The sequence below is a fragment of the Sinohyriopsis cumingii genome, chromosome 5 (assembly GCF_028554795.1).
Source record: "Sinohyriopsis cumingii isolate HCF-2022 chromosome 5, ASM2855479v2, whole genome shotgun sequence".
Lineage (NCBI taxonomy): Eukaryota > Metazoa > Mollusca > Bivalvia > Unionida > Unionidae > Sinohyriopsis > Sinohyriopsis cumingii.
The window spans coordinates 6,714,745-6,732,854 of record NC_142965.1 but is presented as its reverse complement, the minus strand read 5'-3'; the positions used below and the strand labels follow the sequence as shown (position 1 = coordinate 6,732,854).

At 36.6% G+C, this 18,110-nt stretch overlaps 1 protein-coding gene and 1 pseudogene across 2 annotated transcripts in view; one reads left to right on the top strand and one right to left on the bottom strand.

Annotated features, from left to right (window-relative positions):
* LOC149798572 (filamin-B-like) overlaps positions 1 to 18,110 on the bottom strand; it is a 198,825-nt gene that overhangs the window by 171,235 nt on the left and 9,480 nt on the right. For both annotated transcript variants that reach the window (XM_089957384.1, XM_089957385.1), the window contains exon 2: positions 1,719 to 1,908. In XM_089957384.1, the coding sequence (XP_089813510.1) occupies positions 1,719 to 1,908 (190 nt within the window). The remainder of the gene's footprint in view (positions 1 to 1,718; positions 1,909 to 18,110) is intronic.
* On the top strand, positions 2,864 to 4,227 carry LOC149798573 (uncharacterized; annotated as a pseudogene).

Below are 18,110 nucleotides of genomic sequence, written 5' to 3'. Positions count from 1 at the left end.
CTGAGCGCCTTGCTGTTAGTACCACTTTTATAAGTCTTTGGTACAGCTAGGTAAGGGTTCAAACCCATGAACTCCCGCTTCTGAAATGAACACTCTAACCACTACGCCACTGAAGCGGTCATCAGAAGAGGGGAGTAACTTTCTAGATGGGGTGTACACATGGGTGAGGTCAGATTGATATATTGGACTGGAGCCATCCAACAAAATGTAGCATAGTAAACAGATTTTGTGTTTGATTCTGAATCGAACAGTTGACCATGTCTGAGCAATAACATTTTCATTTATGACCAACTAGACTGAATTTGTGTATGAAGTTTGAAGTCAATCCTCCAAACAGTCTAGAAGGAGTAGCGATAACAAACTTGTGCTAATGGACAGATGGACATCAATAGTCAGATGACATCCCATCCCAAAAATTCTCTTGGTCTATGACCTGTAGAGTTAAAAGCCCAAGCTAAAAACAGAAGACTTTATGTACAAATAATGTGCATGTAAGCACAAAAGTTAACCCACTGTCCCCACCCCCACCCCAGAAGGAAGATGCCATGAAATCATTTCAGTTTCATGACTGCTAAACAGTGTATAAAAACCGGAGCTAAATTGAAGAAACATAATCAATGCACCATGAAAAACTGGTCATTGTGGTCCTCATTTGCCTTTGTGGAGTTGTGCCAATGTTTAATGCACCATGAAAAACTGGTCACTGTGGTCCTCATTTGCCTTTGTGGAGTTGTGTCAATGTTTAATGCACCATGAAAAACTGGTCACTGAGGTCCTCATTTGCCTTTGTGGAGTTGTGTCAAAGTTTAATGCACCATGAAAAACTGGTCACTGTGGTCCTCATTTGCCTTTGTGGAGTTGTGTCAATGTTTAATGCACCATGAAAAACTGGTCACTGTGGTCCTCATTTGCCTTTTGTGGAGCTGTGCCAATGTTTAATGCACCATGAAAAACTGGTCACTGTGGTCCTCATTTGCCTTTGTGGATTTGTGCCAATGTTTAATGCGCCATGAAAAACTGGTCACTGTGGTCCTCATTTGCCTTTGTGGAGTTGTGCCAATGTTTAATGCACCATGAAAAACTGGTCACTGTGGTCCTCATTTGCCTTTGTCACTGTGGTCCTCATTTGCCTTTGTGGAGTTGTGCCAATGTTTAATGCACCATGCTACATGTATCAAGTTTCATGCATTATAAATAAAACTGTGTCTGAGACAACAAGTTAAATGTACCTATCGCTGACACCTCCACCAACCTCAAGAGATAAACAATAAATGTCTGCCCTATGCTGTGAAGGTGAGATGAATCGGAGTAATGTCTTGAATAATTTATGCTGTTACATAATTTGACACACTGCAAACATTATTATGTTTTATAAGTCTCCAGACAATATTCTTTTAATAACATAGCTACAAAGTATTTAAAATATCAAGTTAAATTGCTTGTTAATACTTCTAGGTGTTATACCATAGAGTGTCATATCTTATGATGTTCCAATGCTAAAAGATGTTAATATAATGTTATAACATACTGCTACATAATGTTATACCATAATGTGACATATTATTTGTAACACACACATCAAACAAGGGTATTAATGATTTTCTGATTCTAATAAATGTTATAACATAATGTTATACCAATGTGTGACATATATTATTCTGGTATGATGCTAATAAATATTGTAACGTATACTATATAATTAAATAAAATATACGAACTGTAGAGCAACACCATCATTCCAGTCAGTGGTAAAGTTTGTAATGTGGCACTCTGGTATTACAGCCTTCAGCCATGCTAACATTAATTTCTTCGGCGGGATCTTACTCTTGCCTATTTGGTAGCGTAGAATCAGGTGCCAAATCAGGCCCATTATCAGTTTTTTGTTGCCAGTCCTGACATCATCAGCCCCTGAAATGAAAATTAAAGACTTATTGAAGATTCTTTCTTATATATGACATTGCATTGTAAACATAAGATGTTCAGATACACATCTTGTAGAAGTGCCAACTCGATATGAAACTTACCAAAACTGAAGTTAAATGGTACATTTTCCACATCTTAAGTTCAGCAAATATCAACAATTTTCACACAATTTTATTTTAAAAAAATGAAAAGCTCTAATGTATGCATAGGAATTTAACAGCACATCATCACAATCATGGCTATATGTAAAATGCGGAGTAAGTTGAGGTATCTCAAAAAAAGGCATACAAAGATATAGACAAAAAGGGTAAAATCCCCCAAGTTAAAAGATAATGCTGAACATAAACTGCTTTCTTTAAAAGTATCTGAAACTTTCTTAGCCAGCCATATGAAGAGGCATTCCTCTTAAGACCTGCAAGAAGGCACAATTCATGAGCCTGCATAGAATAAACAAAAGAGTAAGTTTGGTTTGCCTTTTCTCTAGGTGGCAAGCATATTTCATAGATAAAGAACCTGAAAAAACTACAGGAAGAACCAATCACCAATGGGAAGCTACTGGCAAGTTTTCTCACATACTCACATTAGCCAAGCCATTGACTTCAAACCACATGAACAGACGTGAGGTCAATGATCCGGAAAGATGGCCACTTTAGCCCACATGGCCACCTTAGACCATACGGCCACCTAGGGTACTGAACAAAATGTAGTCAAACTAGTATTATACAATATACTTTTATTCTTTAATCGACATGCACCTACATTTGTTGAAACCATATTGTTTTGTAGCAATTACATTTTTTTCAAAAGCTGATTTTATATCAAAGAATGCAACACAACAAAGAGAAGTTATTGACATACAAAATGATGTGGAATCTACTCACAAACCATTCCAATTTTTGCAATCAAGGAGTTCTTTACCAATAACAAGGGCAGATAACTTTGCTATCAAAGATACATGTGGACCAAGAAGTCAACAAGAAAGTCTGCTATCAGATGGGAGTATGCACAGCATAAGGTCCGTTGCTGTTCTGCCAACTTGAGGACTAATTCAGAGGTATTTTATGTTTATTTTGTGTTTAACTGCACCACCCCAAGTAAAATAAAATTATATTATCAAACCTTTGCACATATTCTGTATGTATCTAACATTGTTTTGTATGCATTTTGCTTTCAGAATACCCATGTTCTTGGCTCTACAACCCACAGTCATGATGCTGGTGTCGTTGAAGACAGCAAGCTGCATTTAAGGACTGAGCCAACAGCAACAGTGGCCATCTATAATGACCTTATTTAAAAAGGGTAACACAATTAACTAAGAACTAATCTACCTTGAGGCCCTCTATCTCAAACCCTCTCAGCAGGGCTTATGACTTCAGCCCCCCCAGGTTTGTACTGAAGTGGGAAACATAGTGGTACAAACAATGAAAGTTACCTCCCATCCCAAAGTACCTCGAAGACCTAGTCATTCCACCTGAGTTCAGCTCTACTGATGATTCCCAATCTAAGCCTTTCCCACATGATGACAGCAGTGTTGAACTTTCTTCTAGGATACTGCTCTTAGAAATTATGCAAACTCTAAGTACTGGCTAAAGTGCAACCCACCCCTTAATGGATGACATCCGTGACACCTGACCCAGACCCTTTCAGCAGTTGTACATCATACATGGAGAATCAGTTGTGACATGTGGTCTATGCCTTCTTGAACAGAAAGACATAGGCTGTATACAATGAACTTATCTCTACCCCCAGCAACCAGTGTGATGCATATGGATCTGACATCAACCCCAACAGTGTGATCACTGAGATTTCAAGCAAGCTGTAAATGGTGCTATAAATACCATTTTCCATCCATCCAAGAGGTACAATCTTGAATGCAAGGGTTGCTTCTATCATGTGACTCAAAACACCTGGAGAAAGATTCAAGAACTTGGTATGGTAATGCTCTACAAAGAAGATAACACTTCTGTGGCATGATCAATGGTCTAGCTTTCCTCCCCGTAAGGATGTACCAGCTTACTTCGGTGATATTGTTCTAGATGCCCTTATCCCTCTGTTAAACTACTTCAACACCACGTATGTCTCAGGGGGATACTGATGTGTTCACACTGCTGGAGACCAGACCCAGACCTCAGTCAGCCTGTTTCCTCCAACACTATGGAATGTGCACAAAGCGTTACCCTTGAAGAACTGGCTAACACCAACAACTATTTGGAGTCCTGGAACTCTGAATTTAACAAACTTGTTGGCTACAGCCATCCTGATATTTGGACTGTTATACTCTGCATCCAGAAAGACTTTGCCTAACTGTAATGCCCAGGATGCCTCTGATCAACCACCACAGAAATGTGTCCGTCATGCCACTGATCAACCACCACAGAAATGTGTCCATCATGCCACTGATCAACCACCAGAAATGTGTCCGTCATGCCACTGATCAACCACCACAGAAATGTGTCCGTCATGCCACTGATCAACCCCCACAGAAATGTGTCTGTCATGCCACTGATCAACCCCCACTGAAATGTGTCCATCATGCCACTGATCAACCACCACAGAAATGTGTCCATCATGCCACTGATCAACCACCACAGAAATGTGTCCGTCATGCCACTGAAGATCTGTAGATGTGACTGCACAATCTCTGCTGGAAGGAGTTACCAATGCAGGAAGGAGTTACCAACCTCCTTTGCGGCTCAGAACTGCCATGTTATACAGTTTAAGTAATAGTGTAGAAACACTTGTTTGATTGTGACATGATCACATCATATGCTGTTCAATTAAAACTGTTAATTTGTAGGATTTGGTCGGTTTAATTATGTATTAAAATGATTATGCAAATATGCTCAGATATGTTATGAGTGTTGGATTATTCTGTTAAGTAATGGTTTGTAGCCGGTAAGTGTGAGATGGGGTCAATGAATTTGATTATTTTCTTTAGATATTTAGGAAAACATGCCTAAATTGTTATCAAAATACATAAACATTTCTATCAAAAAAGAACAATGAAAATGCATAAATTAATATTAATATCAAAGATCAGGGGGCGTCTGTGCTACACCAAGGTGGCTTAAATCTCTCCTTGAGGCTTATGTCCCAGCCCTATCAAGGAAATTCTGCCCTATAGGGTTCTTGCCCTGAAATATGGTAGCTCTGCTGGTAGAGCATCTTAAGAGTAAATAAACTCAGCTCCATTAATATTGTACTCTCTGAGTAAATAAGCACAGGTCCATTAATAATGTACTCTCTGAGTAAATAAAACACAGGTCCATTAATACTGTACTGAGTAAATAAACACAGGTCCATTAATATTGTATTCTCTGAGTAAATAAATGCAGGTCCATTAATACAGTACTCTCTGAGTAAATAAACACAGGTCCATTAATATTGCACTCTCTGAGTAAATAAACACAGCTCCATTAATATTGTACTCTCTGAGTAAATAAACACAGCTCCATTAATACAGTCCTCTCTGAGTAAATAAACATAGGTCCATTAATATTTTACTCTCTGAGTAAATAAACACAGCTCCATTAATACAGTCCTCTCTGAGTAAATAAACATAGGTCCATTAATATTGTACTCTCTGAGTAAATAAACACAGCTCCATTAATACAGTACTCTCTGAGTAAATAAACACAGGTCCATTAATATTGTACTCTCTGAGTAAATAAACATAGGTCCATTAATATTGTACTCTCTGAGTAAATAAACACAGGTCCATTAATATTGTACTGAGTAAATAAACACAGGTCCATTAATATTGTACTCTCTGAGTAAATAAACACAGGTCCATTAATATTGTACTCTGAGTAAATAAACACAAATCCATTAATACAGTACTCTCTGAGTAAATAAACATAGGTCCATTAATATTGTACTCTCTGAGTAAATAAACATAGGTCCATTAATATTGTACTCTCTGAGTAAATAAACACAGGTCCATTAATATTGTACTGAGTAAATAAACACAGGTCCATTAATATTGTACTCTCTGAGTAAATAAACACAGCTCCATTAATACAGTCCTCTCTAAGTAAATAAACATAGGTCCATTAATATCGTACTCTCTGAGTAAATAAACACAGGTCCATTAATATTGTACTCTCTGAGCTTGGATTTGCCCTGTGCATTTTGACATCAACTTTCTATATTTCTAATACTGGCATATTCAAAAATGGGTGTGATTTGGATTTCTAACAAAATCTTTAACAATTTGAGACATATTGCTAGGATATCTGCAGTGTGGCAGTTTATGGTGATGTCTAATACTGTGGCATCATGCCACAGACATGTAATACCAATGTCCCACCCAGTCACATTATACCGATACCAGGCTGACTCAAAAGTCCAAACACTATGCTGAGTACCAAGCGAGGCTGCAGCTAGTACCATTTTTATAAGTCTTTGTTATGACTTGGCCAGGGTTTAAATCCATATCTGAGGCAGACATGCATACTACTCCAGCCACAGAAGTGGTCACTATCAAAATTAATATGCTGACGAGTTGGATCTTCTTCTTTTTTTAGCCAAGTGAAAGTACATGTTTGACGGAGTTATTCGTAATTAAGACAGATGTGTTTCTGAACCTCATGATTATACTGCCCACAAGGGTCCTTAATTAATAACTGAATAAAAGTATTTTCTGTTATGTTTGACAATGAATACATTTTGTTGACATTTTTTGTCCATTTCCAGGCACTAACTTATACAAGACCTGGATTAGGAATGCTACATTGTTCCCCCAACATACATGAATCAAAGACTGTCAGATATTTCCTGACAATGCAGACTTTTAGTCAAGGTAGAAGATATGCAATTCAGCCATTCATCTAGGTACATGTATGTATGGAGGAGCAGAAGTGAGTAGCCTAGGGACATGCAATAAATAACAGAGCCCAGATACACCATACCACTGCATTCATTGAAGAGAACATCAGCCATTACAGGTACCTATATCAACGTAAATATACTGTTTAAATAGCAGTGACAATTTGAGCAATACTGGGCTACAGAAGCAGAAAGTTCATGTACAGTAGATAGTACAAGCTTGTTATTCAAATTACAATATACACTCACTTGTAAGCGGAGTGAAACTGCAAAGATCCTGATCTGCCATAGCATAATGTGCTTGCAGATCACGGTCTATGATGTTTGTTCCACTGATTACTCCTGAAGAGACCCAGCTCTGCTGGCATATAATGCAATGGCAGATCTGGGTCTGTGCAGTTTGCAATTGGACTCACAAGCATTAAGTATATATGGTAATTACATATTCAGTTCCTGTTTGGGATGTTTATATGAAGATGGTATAGCTTAGCTATTCATTGTACTGTAAGTGACATTCATTACAATGCCCATATTACGTGACATTAATTACAATTTCCATTTTATGTGACATTCATTCCAATTTCCATTTTATGTGACATTCATTCCAATGTCACAGTCAAATTAAGCTTTGACTCGTTCATGTACAATAATGACAGGTTATGACAAATGTGTACAAGAACAAAAATAGATTTTTATGAACTGAAACATTCCGTGCCCCTAAAATAGTTAACGAAGAACTCTTGTCTCAAGCTGCAACAATGATACAGGTAGTTTCCTAGGATCCATTCTGTAATGCATATTATAGTTGTTGACCTTTAACCTAAAGTTCATGGTTACAGGTCGTCAGTTGGTTATCTTCAGGATCTCGTTAATTAACTCATGCATTGTAACTTAATCATTCAGGACACTGCATTCCAATTAAACACAAATCTTTGAGAAATGTAACAGGCTGTGCATGAACTGCAGCTGGTTATTTCAGAATTTTTCCCAATAAAAATAAAAAGCAATATTCTGACATGAGCAGAATCATTTTAGCTAGTTTCCTGTGTTAGATTACTGCTCTTGTAGCAACCTGATACATAATGTATGCACTTGTATTCCAAATATTTTATGTATCTGGTATACACTTTATATACTTGTATTTAAAATACAATTATTGTAGGCATATAGTTTATAATTTATCTACTTGCATTTAAAATACAATTATTGTAGGCATATGGTATATAATTTATCTACTTACATTTAAAATACAATTATTGTAGGCATATGGTATATAATTTATCTAATTGCATTTAAAATACAATTATTGTAGGCATATGGTATATAATTTATCTACTTGCATTTAAAACAAAATTATTGTAGGCATATAGTTTATAATTTATCAACTTGCATTTAAAATACAATTATTGTAGGCATATGGTATATAATTTATCTACTTGCATTTAAAATACAATTACTGTAGCCATATGGTATATAATTTATCTACTTGTATTTTTTTATAAATAGTCTTCTAGATATCTGATATACACATATATAATTTATCTACCTGTATTTAAAGTACTCATCCTGTAGTTTGCAAGAAAAGCATACAAAAAATAAATCACACTCAATCTGTATTCATTTTAGAATGTGACGATATTGTAATATAAAAAGATACTCCATTCATTAAAAGCTTCAAATGGCCCTTTTTTAAAAAAAATTAAATTCATTAACAAATTAGAGAAATGAGCCATTTAGTCATCATTAGGGCACTTGCATTTTTTAAATTTTGCATAATTACTAAATTAGGGAAACATGCCAATCACACAACATGAAGGCCCAGTGGGGTTTTAAATTTTGCAGTACTAAAATTGGGAAATGGGCCTTTGACCCATCATGAGGGCCCTTTGTTTTCTTAACTAGAAAGATCCCTGATATAGACCTGTATTTGCTGTATAAAAATATTTGCTGTGATCTCTGGAATCACAAGGAACTTTACAGCTCAAATTCTTCCATTATTTCCTGGCAAATGATTGCACACAGCAAACCTTGTATGGTCTCGAGATTAATGCAAACCATGTACGGTCTCTAGGTTAATGCAGACCTTGTATGGTCTCTAGATTAATGCAAACCATGTACGGTCTCTAGGTTAATGCAGACCTTGTATGGTCTCTAGATTAATGCAAACCATGTATGGTCTCTAGGTTAATGCAGACCTTGTATGGTCTCTAGGTTAATGCAGACCTTGTATGGTCTCTAGATTAATACAAACACTATCATCTCCAGGTTACGGCAAACCTTGTATGGACTCTAGATTATGACAAGCCTTGCATGGCCTTAAGACTACAACAAACCTTGTATGGTCTCTTGATTAATGCAAACCTTGTATGGTCTCTTGATTAATACAAACCTTGTATGGTCTCTTGATTAATGCAAACCTTGTATGGTCTCTAGATTAATGCAAACCTTGTATGGTCCCTAAATTAATGCAAACCTTGTATGGTCCCTAGATTAATGCAAATCATGTATGGTCTCTAGGTTAATGCAAACTCTGTATGGTCTCTAGACTAATGTAAACCTTGTATGGTCTCTAGATTAATGTAAACCTTGTATGGTCTCTAGATTAATGCAAACCTTGTATGGTCTCTAGATTAATGTAAACCTTGTATGGTCTCTAGATTAATGTAAACCTTGTATGGTCTTAGATTAATCATGCAAACACAGTATGTTCTCTAGGTTAATGCAAACTCTGTATGGTCTCTAGACTAATGTAAACCTTGTATGGTCTCTTGATTAATACAAACCTTGTATGGTCTCTTGATTAATGCAAACCTTGTATGGTCTCTAGATTAATGCAAACCTTGTATGGTCTGTAAATTAATGCAAACCTTGTATGGTCCCTAGATTAATGCAAATCATGTATGGTCTCTAGGTTAATGCAAACTCTGTATGGTCTCTAGACTAATGTAAACCTTGTATAGTCTCTAGATTAATTTAAACCTTGTATGGTCTCTAGATTAATGCAAACCTTGTATGGTCCCTAGATTAATGTAAACCTTGTATGGTCTCTAGATTAATGCAAACCTTGTATGGTCTCTAGATTAATGTAAACCTTGTATGGTCTCTAGATTAATGTAAACCTTGTATGGTCTTAGATTAATCATGCAAACACAGTATGGTCTCTAGATTAATGCAAACACTATGGTCTCTAGATTAATGCAATCCTTGTATGATCTCTAGAAAACAGCAAAGTGCATGAACAAATAGTAAATGGACAGAAGAAAATGGAGTGAGACTAAGGAGGACCCATTTTAGCTCCACCCTCCCATCTTAATCAACACACAATATTTTATTGCCTTAGCTAATGCTACAGAAAGTGATTTCAAGATGCTGTGGCCTCCACATCTATATCAGCCTGGCTGTACTAAAATTGGGTCAGTTTGGAAGAATACATATATAATCAATTTGCCATCAATAATTGATAACCATGTCTCCTGTATTCTGCAATCCCATACAGGCAATAACTATAGCTTAAAACACAATACTAACACATTTTTTTTTCATGTGACCAAAATGGTGTAGCATCCTGCATGCACCAAGCCACATGAAAATCCACTCTCTGCAATACATTTCAATGCAAGCATCAAAATATATCTTATGTTCATAATAGGAAGGATAAACTATGTAAATATAATATTTTCATGACAAAATGAAGAGTTATTTCACCATTTTTACATACACCACCTTCCAACTGGGAGTAAAACTCAGTACAAATTTCAATTTTCAACCCTATTACAGCTGAATAGCAGGAATGTTCAAAATGGTAGTGGTAAATGCTTTCCAATCAAGACTCTGACAGGCTAAAAGTCTAACAAAAAGCTGTGATATGACAGAATAATTTTCCACAAAATTATTTACTTTGAGAATTCTGCAAAACAATTGCAGTGTAATGCTTTATAAATTGCAAAGCAGGTGTCCATACAGAGATAGTTCTGAATGGACAGCCACCCATAACAACTCTGACCTAGAACAAAATCAACAACAAAAATGGCAGGCATTTCTGCACAAACCCTATGTTCCACATGGACTAGCCTTGGCAGATTTCATACCTTTGCTAGCAGTGAGGACGATACTGTAAGATAACTTATACATAATTGTGGTATTACACATTTCCCCCATGGCAAATCTTGCAAAACTGTTTAAAACTACCTTAGGTGTCTTTGCAACTGCGATAAACTCAAACCCTAAGTAATCATTGATACCAGACAGATAAATGGCCAGATATTATCAATCCAGAACCACACCACAATCTGTCCAATAACTCTGTTATCCAAACTGGATCTCACGATGAACACTACTAACCTAGAGAAGACTGTTGTTGTTATATGGTTTAATGCCATTTTTCAGCACAAGAGAGGCTATACATGGCGGCCAGTATTAATGGTGGAGGAAGAACCCAGGAAAACCCCAGAAAGAACCACCGACCCACAAGAAGCTACTGGCAAGCTTTCTCACATATCCACATTGGCTGAGCCCGAGACTCGAACCCACACAGACAGGGGTGAGATGGCAGTGATCTGTGATGGTGAGTGCTTTAGACCACTTGGCCACTCGGGGCCCCTAACCTAGAGAAGATGTATCAGGGTTTATGAATTCTAATTTTCATTGTGCAGCAGCACAAATTGTTTAACATATTCCCTCTGTTTCTGAGATACCTTCAGTTTCTGTCTTGAAAATAGAATAAAGCAAAAACTCAACGAGGCTGTGCTACCAAGATGACCAGCAAAGGTCAATGAGGCTGTGCTACCAAGATGACCAGCAAAGGTCAATGAGGCTGTGTACCATGATGACCAGCAAAGGTCTCATGTGCCTCGTACATATTGAGAATTGACCTTTGACCCATTTAGTGATAACAGTGACAAAATTGCAGTAACACAGCACATCATAATATTATGGTGACACTATGACCTATATGAAATAACATTATTCAGCAAATATTTCATGAAAAATGGTTGAAATATATTTAAGTTATACCAATCTGAATTTATATTTCAGATATAGTGACAGGTGATAGACACTTAAGGCCAAAATGTCGAATAAGCTTCAGTGTGCCTGTAAATCATGCGAATGCCACACACCTTTGCTGGTAAGTTGTACTGAACAGTCCTGTCCATAGGAATGGCAGGGACCCAAGTCACTCAGTACAGTATATATTGGGGTCTGGCTAACAATACTGCATTATTAAATAATGCCAGGCTGAGCGATGCAACCAGAACCATTGATATATATTGTTTTCAAGTGCAGTATCAAGCTATATCAGTACAATATTGTAAGGAAAGCCATCACCACCAAAAATATATGAAAACAATAACATAAAATCAGAATAATAAATTTCAGACAATAAGATCAATACTCAAATAAAACAAACAAGGCACAATCAAAACAGACAAATGTCAGCTGAAACAAACAACATACCAACGGAAAAAACGCCAAATGAAATAAATGGAATTAAATCAATAAGATCAATACTGAAATTAAACAAGCAAGACACAATCAACACAGACAAATATCTACTGAAACAAACAACACACCAATGAAACAAGCAGATGCCAAATTAAATAAACAGTATTTAAACAAAAAGATTAATACTGAAATAAAACAAATAAGACACAAACGAGACCGGCAACTGTCAACAGAAACAAACAACATACCAATGTGCCATTTTGAAATATTTTGTGCTCTTGGCTGTAATCTTCCCTTACAATGCATTTATGGACATTTCTGTTGTTACTTTGTATTAATTTATGTTAGCCTAACCAGCTAATGCTTGTTTCTTTCATGCAAATACCGTTAACTTCATTTGATGTTTGCTTGTTTCACTGGTATATTGTTTGTTTCCATTTACATTTGTCTGTTTCGTTTGTACCTTGTTTGTTTTATTTGAGTCTTGATCTGTCTGAAATTTATTATCATTATTTTACACGCATGTTTGCTGTATTATAGGATTTCTTGGTTTATTTTAATTCCATAATATTGCCTTAAAAATATAAAAAGTAATCAACCAAATTTGTACACCGATTTGCATCTGCAACATGCACCTCAAGGCAATGTCTTGGCTCTAATTATCCAAAGGACATAAATTTAAACTAGCTAGCTCCCTCCCCACCTGCATTATTACACAATACCCTTAAGCACAAGCATGACCCTGACTTTAAAGCATCTCTCACCTCAAGGATGAGTAACCTGCAAGTAAATTAACCTAATTCAGCAGAAAATAACAAATGTATCTAGTTTACCTCACTTCAAACAAGACTTGTTATTGTGACCAAGGTGAACAATATTAAGGTACACTGAATTTGACATTATTCCTAGAACCTGTAGCACAACCAGTTTCTATCTAGGCTGTACCTGTGTTTTAGTACCTATGTACATACTAAAAATCTGGAATCAACAAGCATGTGATCCTTACTTATAATAGATCCCAGAAATCCTGCCAATTTCCAAGATAAGAGCAAATATCCAAAGACCAATGAAAAAGTGCTACAATAAAATTTAAACAATCCAGTATTCAAGCTTCAAAATCCCAAGAGTTTTATTTTTAAAAACAGAAAGTTAATGAAACAGGAGTCTCCAGGTATCCAGGTAAAACTCCAATCCAGTATTCAAGCTTCAAAATCCCAAGAGTTTTATTTTTAAAAACAAAAAGTTAAAGAAACTGGAGTCTCCAACAAGCAGGTATCCAGGTAAAACTCCAAGAAAGCTGTTGAAAAATCCACAAGATGAAATTTTTAAACTAGTTACAAGTATTAATGTTTCAAACAGCCAACCTATGAGGTTAATACCAGGTATTAACAAATGGACATAAGGTTGAGTTACCAGAACAATGTAATAAATGGACATAAGGTTGAGTTACCAGAACAATGTAATAAATGGACATAAGGCTGAGTTACCAGAACAATGTAATAAATGGACATAAGGCTGAGTTACCAGAACAATGTAATAAATGGACATAAGGTTGAGTTACCAGAACAATGTAATAAATGGACATAAGGTTGAGTTACCAGAACAATGTAATAAATGGACATAAGGTTGAGTTACCAGAACAATGTAATAAATGGACATAAGGCTGAGTTACCAGAACAATGTAATAAATGGACATAAGGCTGAGTTACCAGAACAATGTAATAAATGGACATAAGGTTGAGTTACCAGAACAATGTAATAAATGGACATACGGTTGAGTTACCAGAACAATGTAATAAATGGACATAAGGTTGAGTTACCAGAACAATGTAATAAATGGACATAAGGTTGAGTTACCAGAACAATGTAATAAATGGACATAAGGTTGAGTTACCAGAACAATGTAATAAATGGACATAAGGTTGAGTTACCAGAACAATGTAATAAATGGACATAAGGTTGAGTTACCAGAACAATGTAATAAATGGACATAAGGTTGAGTTACCAGAACAATGTATTTATTATTAAGCATTTCAATCAACACAGAAACCTGAGGAGAATCCATTCAAGCAATGTGACAACATATGTTTCACACATTTCTAACACCTAATAAGGAAATTAATATTTATCCCTCTTAAGTAGTAATTAACAACACTGCTTAAATTGAGAGTATCCAAGACTAGCATTTCAAGGTGCCAGACTATGGTGTATCCAAGACTAGCATTTCAAGTGCCAAACTACGGAGTATCCAAGACTAGCATTTCAAGGTGCCAGACTATGGAGTATCCAAGACTAGCATTTCAAGGTGCCAGGCTACGGAGTAATCCATTAGACTAGCATTTCAAGGCGTCAGACTATGGAATCTAAGAGAATATGCTGAGGACTTTGGTTTGAATCTTTCTGATTGATCTTCTGAAATGGCATTGTTAATGCTCATCAGCATAACATCAATGTGTACAAACTTTCATTGTGTCTGCTGAATAGTCTGAAATCAAACCCCAAATCTGTGTTGATATTGATAGATGAGATGTGGGTCTGATGTCACTTGTTTTAATATTAAAACATGAAATTCAAAATGGCCACATGACAAAGGGTTGTGCTATTCCACATGGATTTACAAGTAGTCAAGCACAGAATTTTATCCAGAAATAGTATGTACATATTGCCAAAAGAAAACATCAGCTGATGATAGCTCAACAGCCATGAGAAATAGATTTTTTGCAAGTTTTAATGAATATGTGATATCATCCCCTCACCCAGCAGGCAATATCAATTTAGGTGTGGGGCTGAATTATCGACCTACCGGCTGACAGCAACACTCTAAAATCAGCTACTTGAGAGTGACAGTACAGTTCGAAAGGCACATGTTGATGTAAGCCAACCAACATGGCACCTCCATTAACCAAAATAATATACAACTCTGTGTATACAGGGGTCACGCTACCAGGTGAAATGTAAACTTTGCCTTCTTGTTAGGAAAGCAAAAATTACTTTGCCCTGTGATTTTTTTGGGAGGTATACTGACAAACCATACCATTTGAGATGCCCCCTCGCCTTAGCCAGGTTAGTTCTAGTGTCCTTGCGAAAGGTATTCATCAAGCCATCAGTAGCAACCTAGTTTTGATATCAATTACGCTCAGGCCCAGCCCTAGGGAAAGGCAAATGAGGCAACCACCTTGGGACCCGCAGTTTCAGGCAATGCAGTTTTTTTGCTTGGGGCCCCGCTCATTACTTTTGTTGCCTTGGACCCCACACATCCTAGGGCCAGGCCTGACTATGCTGACAAACAAACTCTTGCACATTCACAGGCATATGTTTTAATAGCTGACTGACCATTAACCATTTTCCAAGCAAGTTAGCAACTTAGGCCTCTACCACTACCTCAATTACACATGTTATCCTTTGATGATAAAAACAAACTTGTGTTTCGAAACTTTAACAATACAGTAGCATGTAAAAAGCAATTTGTGTTTTAAGAATAGAATCAGTGATTTGGATATTTCAACTGCCTCTTGTAAACCATTTCATCATAAAATTAGTCTGAAACTTAAGTGTACTAGTAACAGGGAATAATGGCAGAAATCGCTATGTCTGGGAAAGTACCACTTTATTGTCTGTTTTCCTAAATCATCTGGCACATATATTCAGAAAAATATACAATGCATAGAAAGCAATTATATAGGTCAGAAACATATGGGACAATGCTATGTTCTGAAATTCACGAGAAGCATTGTAAGGTCAAAGTTGTTTTCTGACAACACGTATTTGTGAAAATATGGAAAACTGCTGCAAAGCAGACACTATTTAATGTGTGTGTGTGATTTGGATTTTTAATGTAGCTTTATCAATTTTTCAGTAATATCGCTATGATGTCTGCAGTGTGGCAAATTATAGTGATGTCTAGCACTGGGGCATCATGCTGCAGACATGTAGTATGATGTCCCACCCTGTCACATTATCCTGACACCTGGCCGACCAGTCCTAACACTAACCTCTTAATACTGAGTGCCTAGCGTAGCTTTAATAATTTTTCAGTCATATCACCATGATGTCTGCAGTGTGGCAGTTTATAGTGATGTCTGGCACTGGGCCATCATGCCGCAGACATGTAGCATGATGTCCCACCCAGCCACATTATCCTGACACCAGGCCGACCAGTCCTAACACTAACCTCTTAATGTTGAGCACCAAACAAGGCAGCTGTAAGTAACAGATCTGTAAGTCTTTGGTATGACTCGGCCTGGGTTCAAACCCATCACCTCCAGCTTCTGAGGAAGATGCTCTAACCACTAGGTCACCAGAGCGGTCACTATTACAAGTATGTAGACAAATAAATAAACCATAAATTTGCAATCCTATGAATGGACTGTTGTAATGAAACTACATAAAGTGAGTGATTTTATTATGAAATCCCTCCTTCTAAAAACAGATGCACTCACGTCTATGTTGATTCAGTTGGAAAGCAGGGTTTAGTTCATAAACTGACTATAAAGGAGCTATGTCTGTAATTGTATGCATTTTTGTGTCTTATGTATGAATACCTATGGTAATGTTTTATCTGCAACAAAGAAATGTGGACGAACAGCATGACTGAAAGACCTGTGTGCATTTGCCCTCGTATACATAGTACAGGGGTTGTTTAAAATGTGATTAGAATCTTTGAAAGTGCCATTATTGTGAACTTTTAGAAAGTATATATTTAAAAAAATACAAAAATATAAAAAAAATTATTAAGGGAAGTTGATTAAGCATTTTTACTAACTTGCAATTACTAATGTAACCTGGTTTAACTCAGTTAAAATTTGTTATAACAATGTTACTCTCTTTTAGAGTCATATGGCCAAAATAACTCAGAAACTTTTCCACTTGAAAATATTAAGTATTGCTTCCATCCAGTGTTAAATGCAAAATGAATACTGGGAAATAGAGGGCATGATTCAAATAAGAGAACACGCACACAATATATATATTTAGCATTTTTTGCCTTGCATCCACTTCTCCCCCATTAACTCTCACTTCTCCCTGTTGTGTCCAAAAGGAGAAGACACTTTTCCCCTAATTCAAGTCTAACTTGACCCCTGTATATATACACAAACCAGGGCTCTGAACATGAACAGCGTTTGGGGGTGGCAAGTGGGGCGACCACCACAGGCCCCACCCTTGAGGGGGCCCCGCGCTTTAGGTTTAAGGTTGTCCTTATGAGTTTGTCAAGCTATATTCTAAAATTTTATGAACAATGATAAAACTAAATTCGTGCACCAAATCGCGAAAGTTGATCTAGTCTAGACATAATCAGTGTTTGCAGTAGCATACCAATTGGGATTCCGATACTCTACACACACACACACCGCGCGGTCATGGTCAGCCCTAGGCCCCGCGTACTCCTAACGCTGCCTCTGGCTCTGAACCACACTAAGGAAAATTTGTGCACAGCACTAGATGCTGGGTTTCCACAACAGTTCATGTCAGCTTAATGAATTTTTTAAGTACGTAATGCTGAACATGAAGTTGAGGTTAATGAGGTAATAGATGTATCCAAATGGATAATCAGATATATAAAAATTAATTTATTTATGACTTTCAGGAATATTCATATAGGACTCTATTTGAGCATTTTAAAACCATAGCAGCATATAATCTATTGAAGGAAGATAAAGCATTCACAAGTCAACACAGGAGTCAAATATTTACAATGGCATTGACAGCTGAGAGATCCCAAACAGCTGTGATAACTTCTGAGTAAATAAACCACAAGGCAAATTGAAGAAGTAGATTGACAATTGAACATACACTTGTCTAACCTGTTTTCGTTTATCAGCACCTAAGTTGATTCATCAGATTACAGTATGACCTCTCTCTGGTGTATATATATCTTGAAATGAAACAAATTCCACATAGAGGCCAAGTCTTGTAATTGA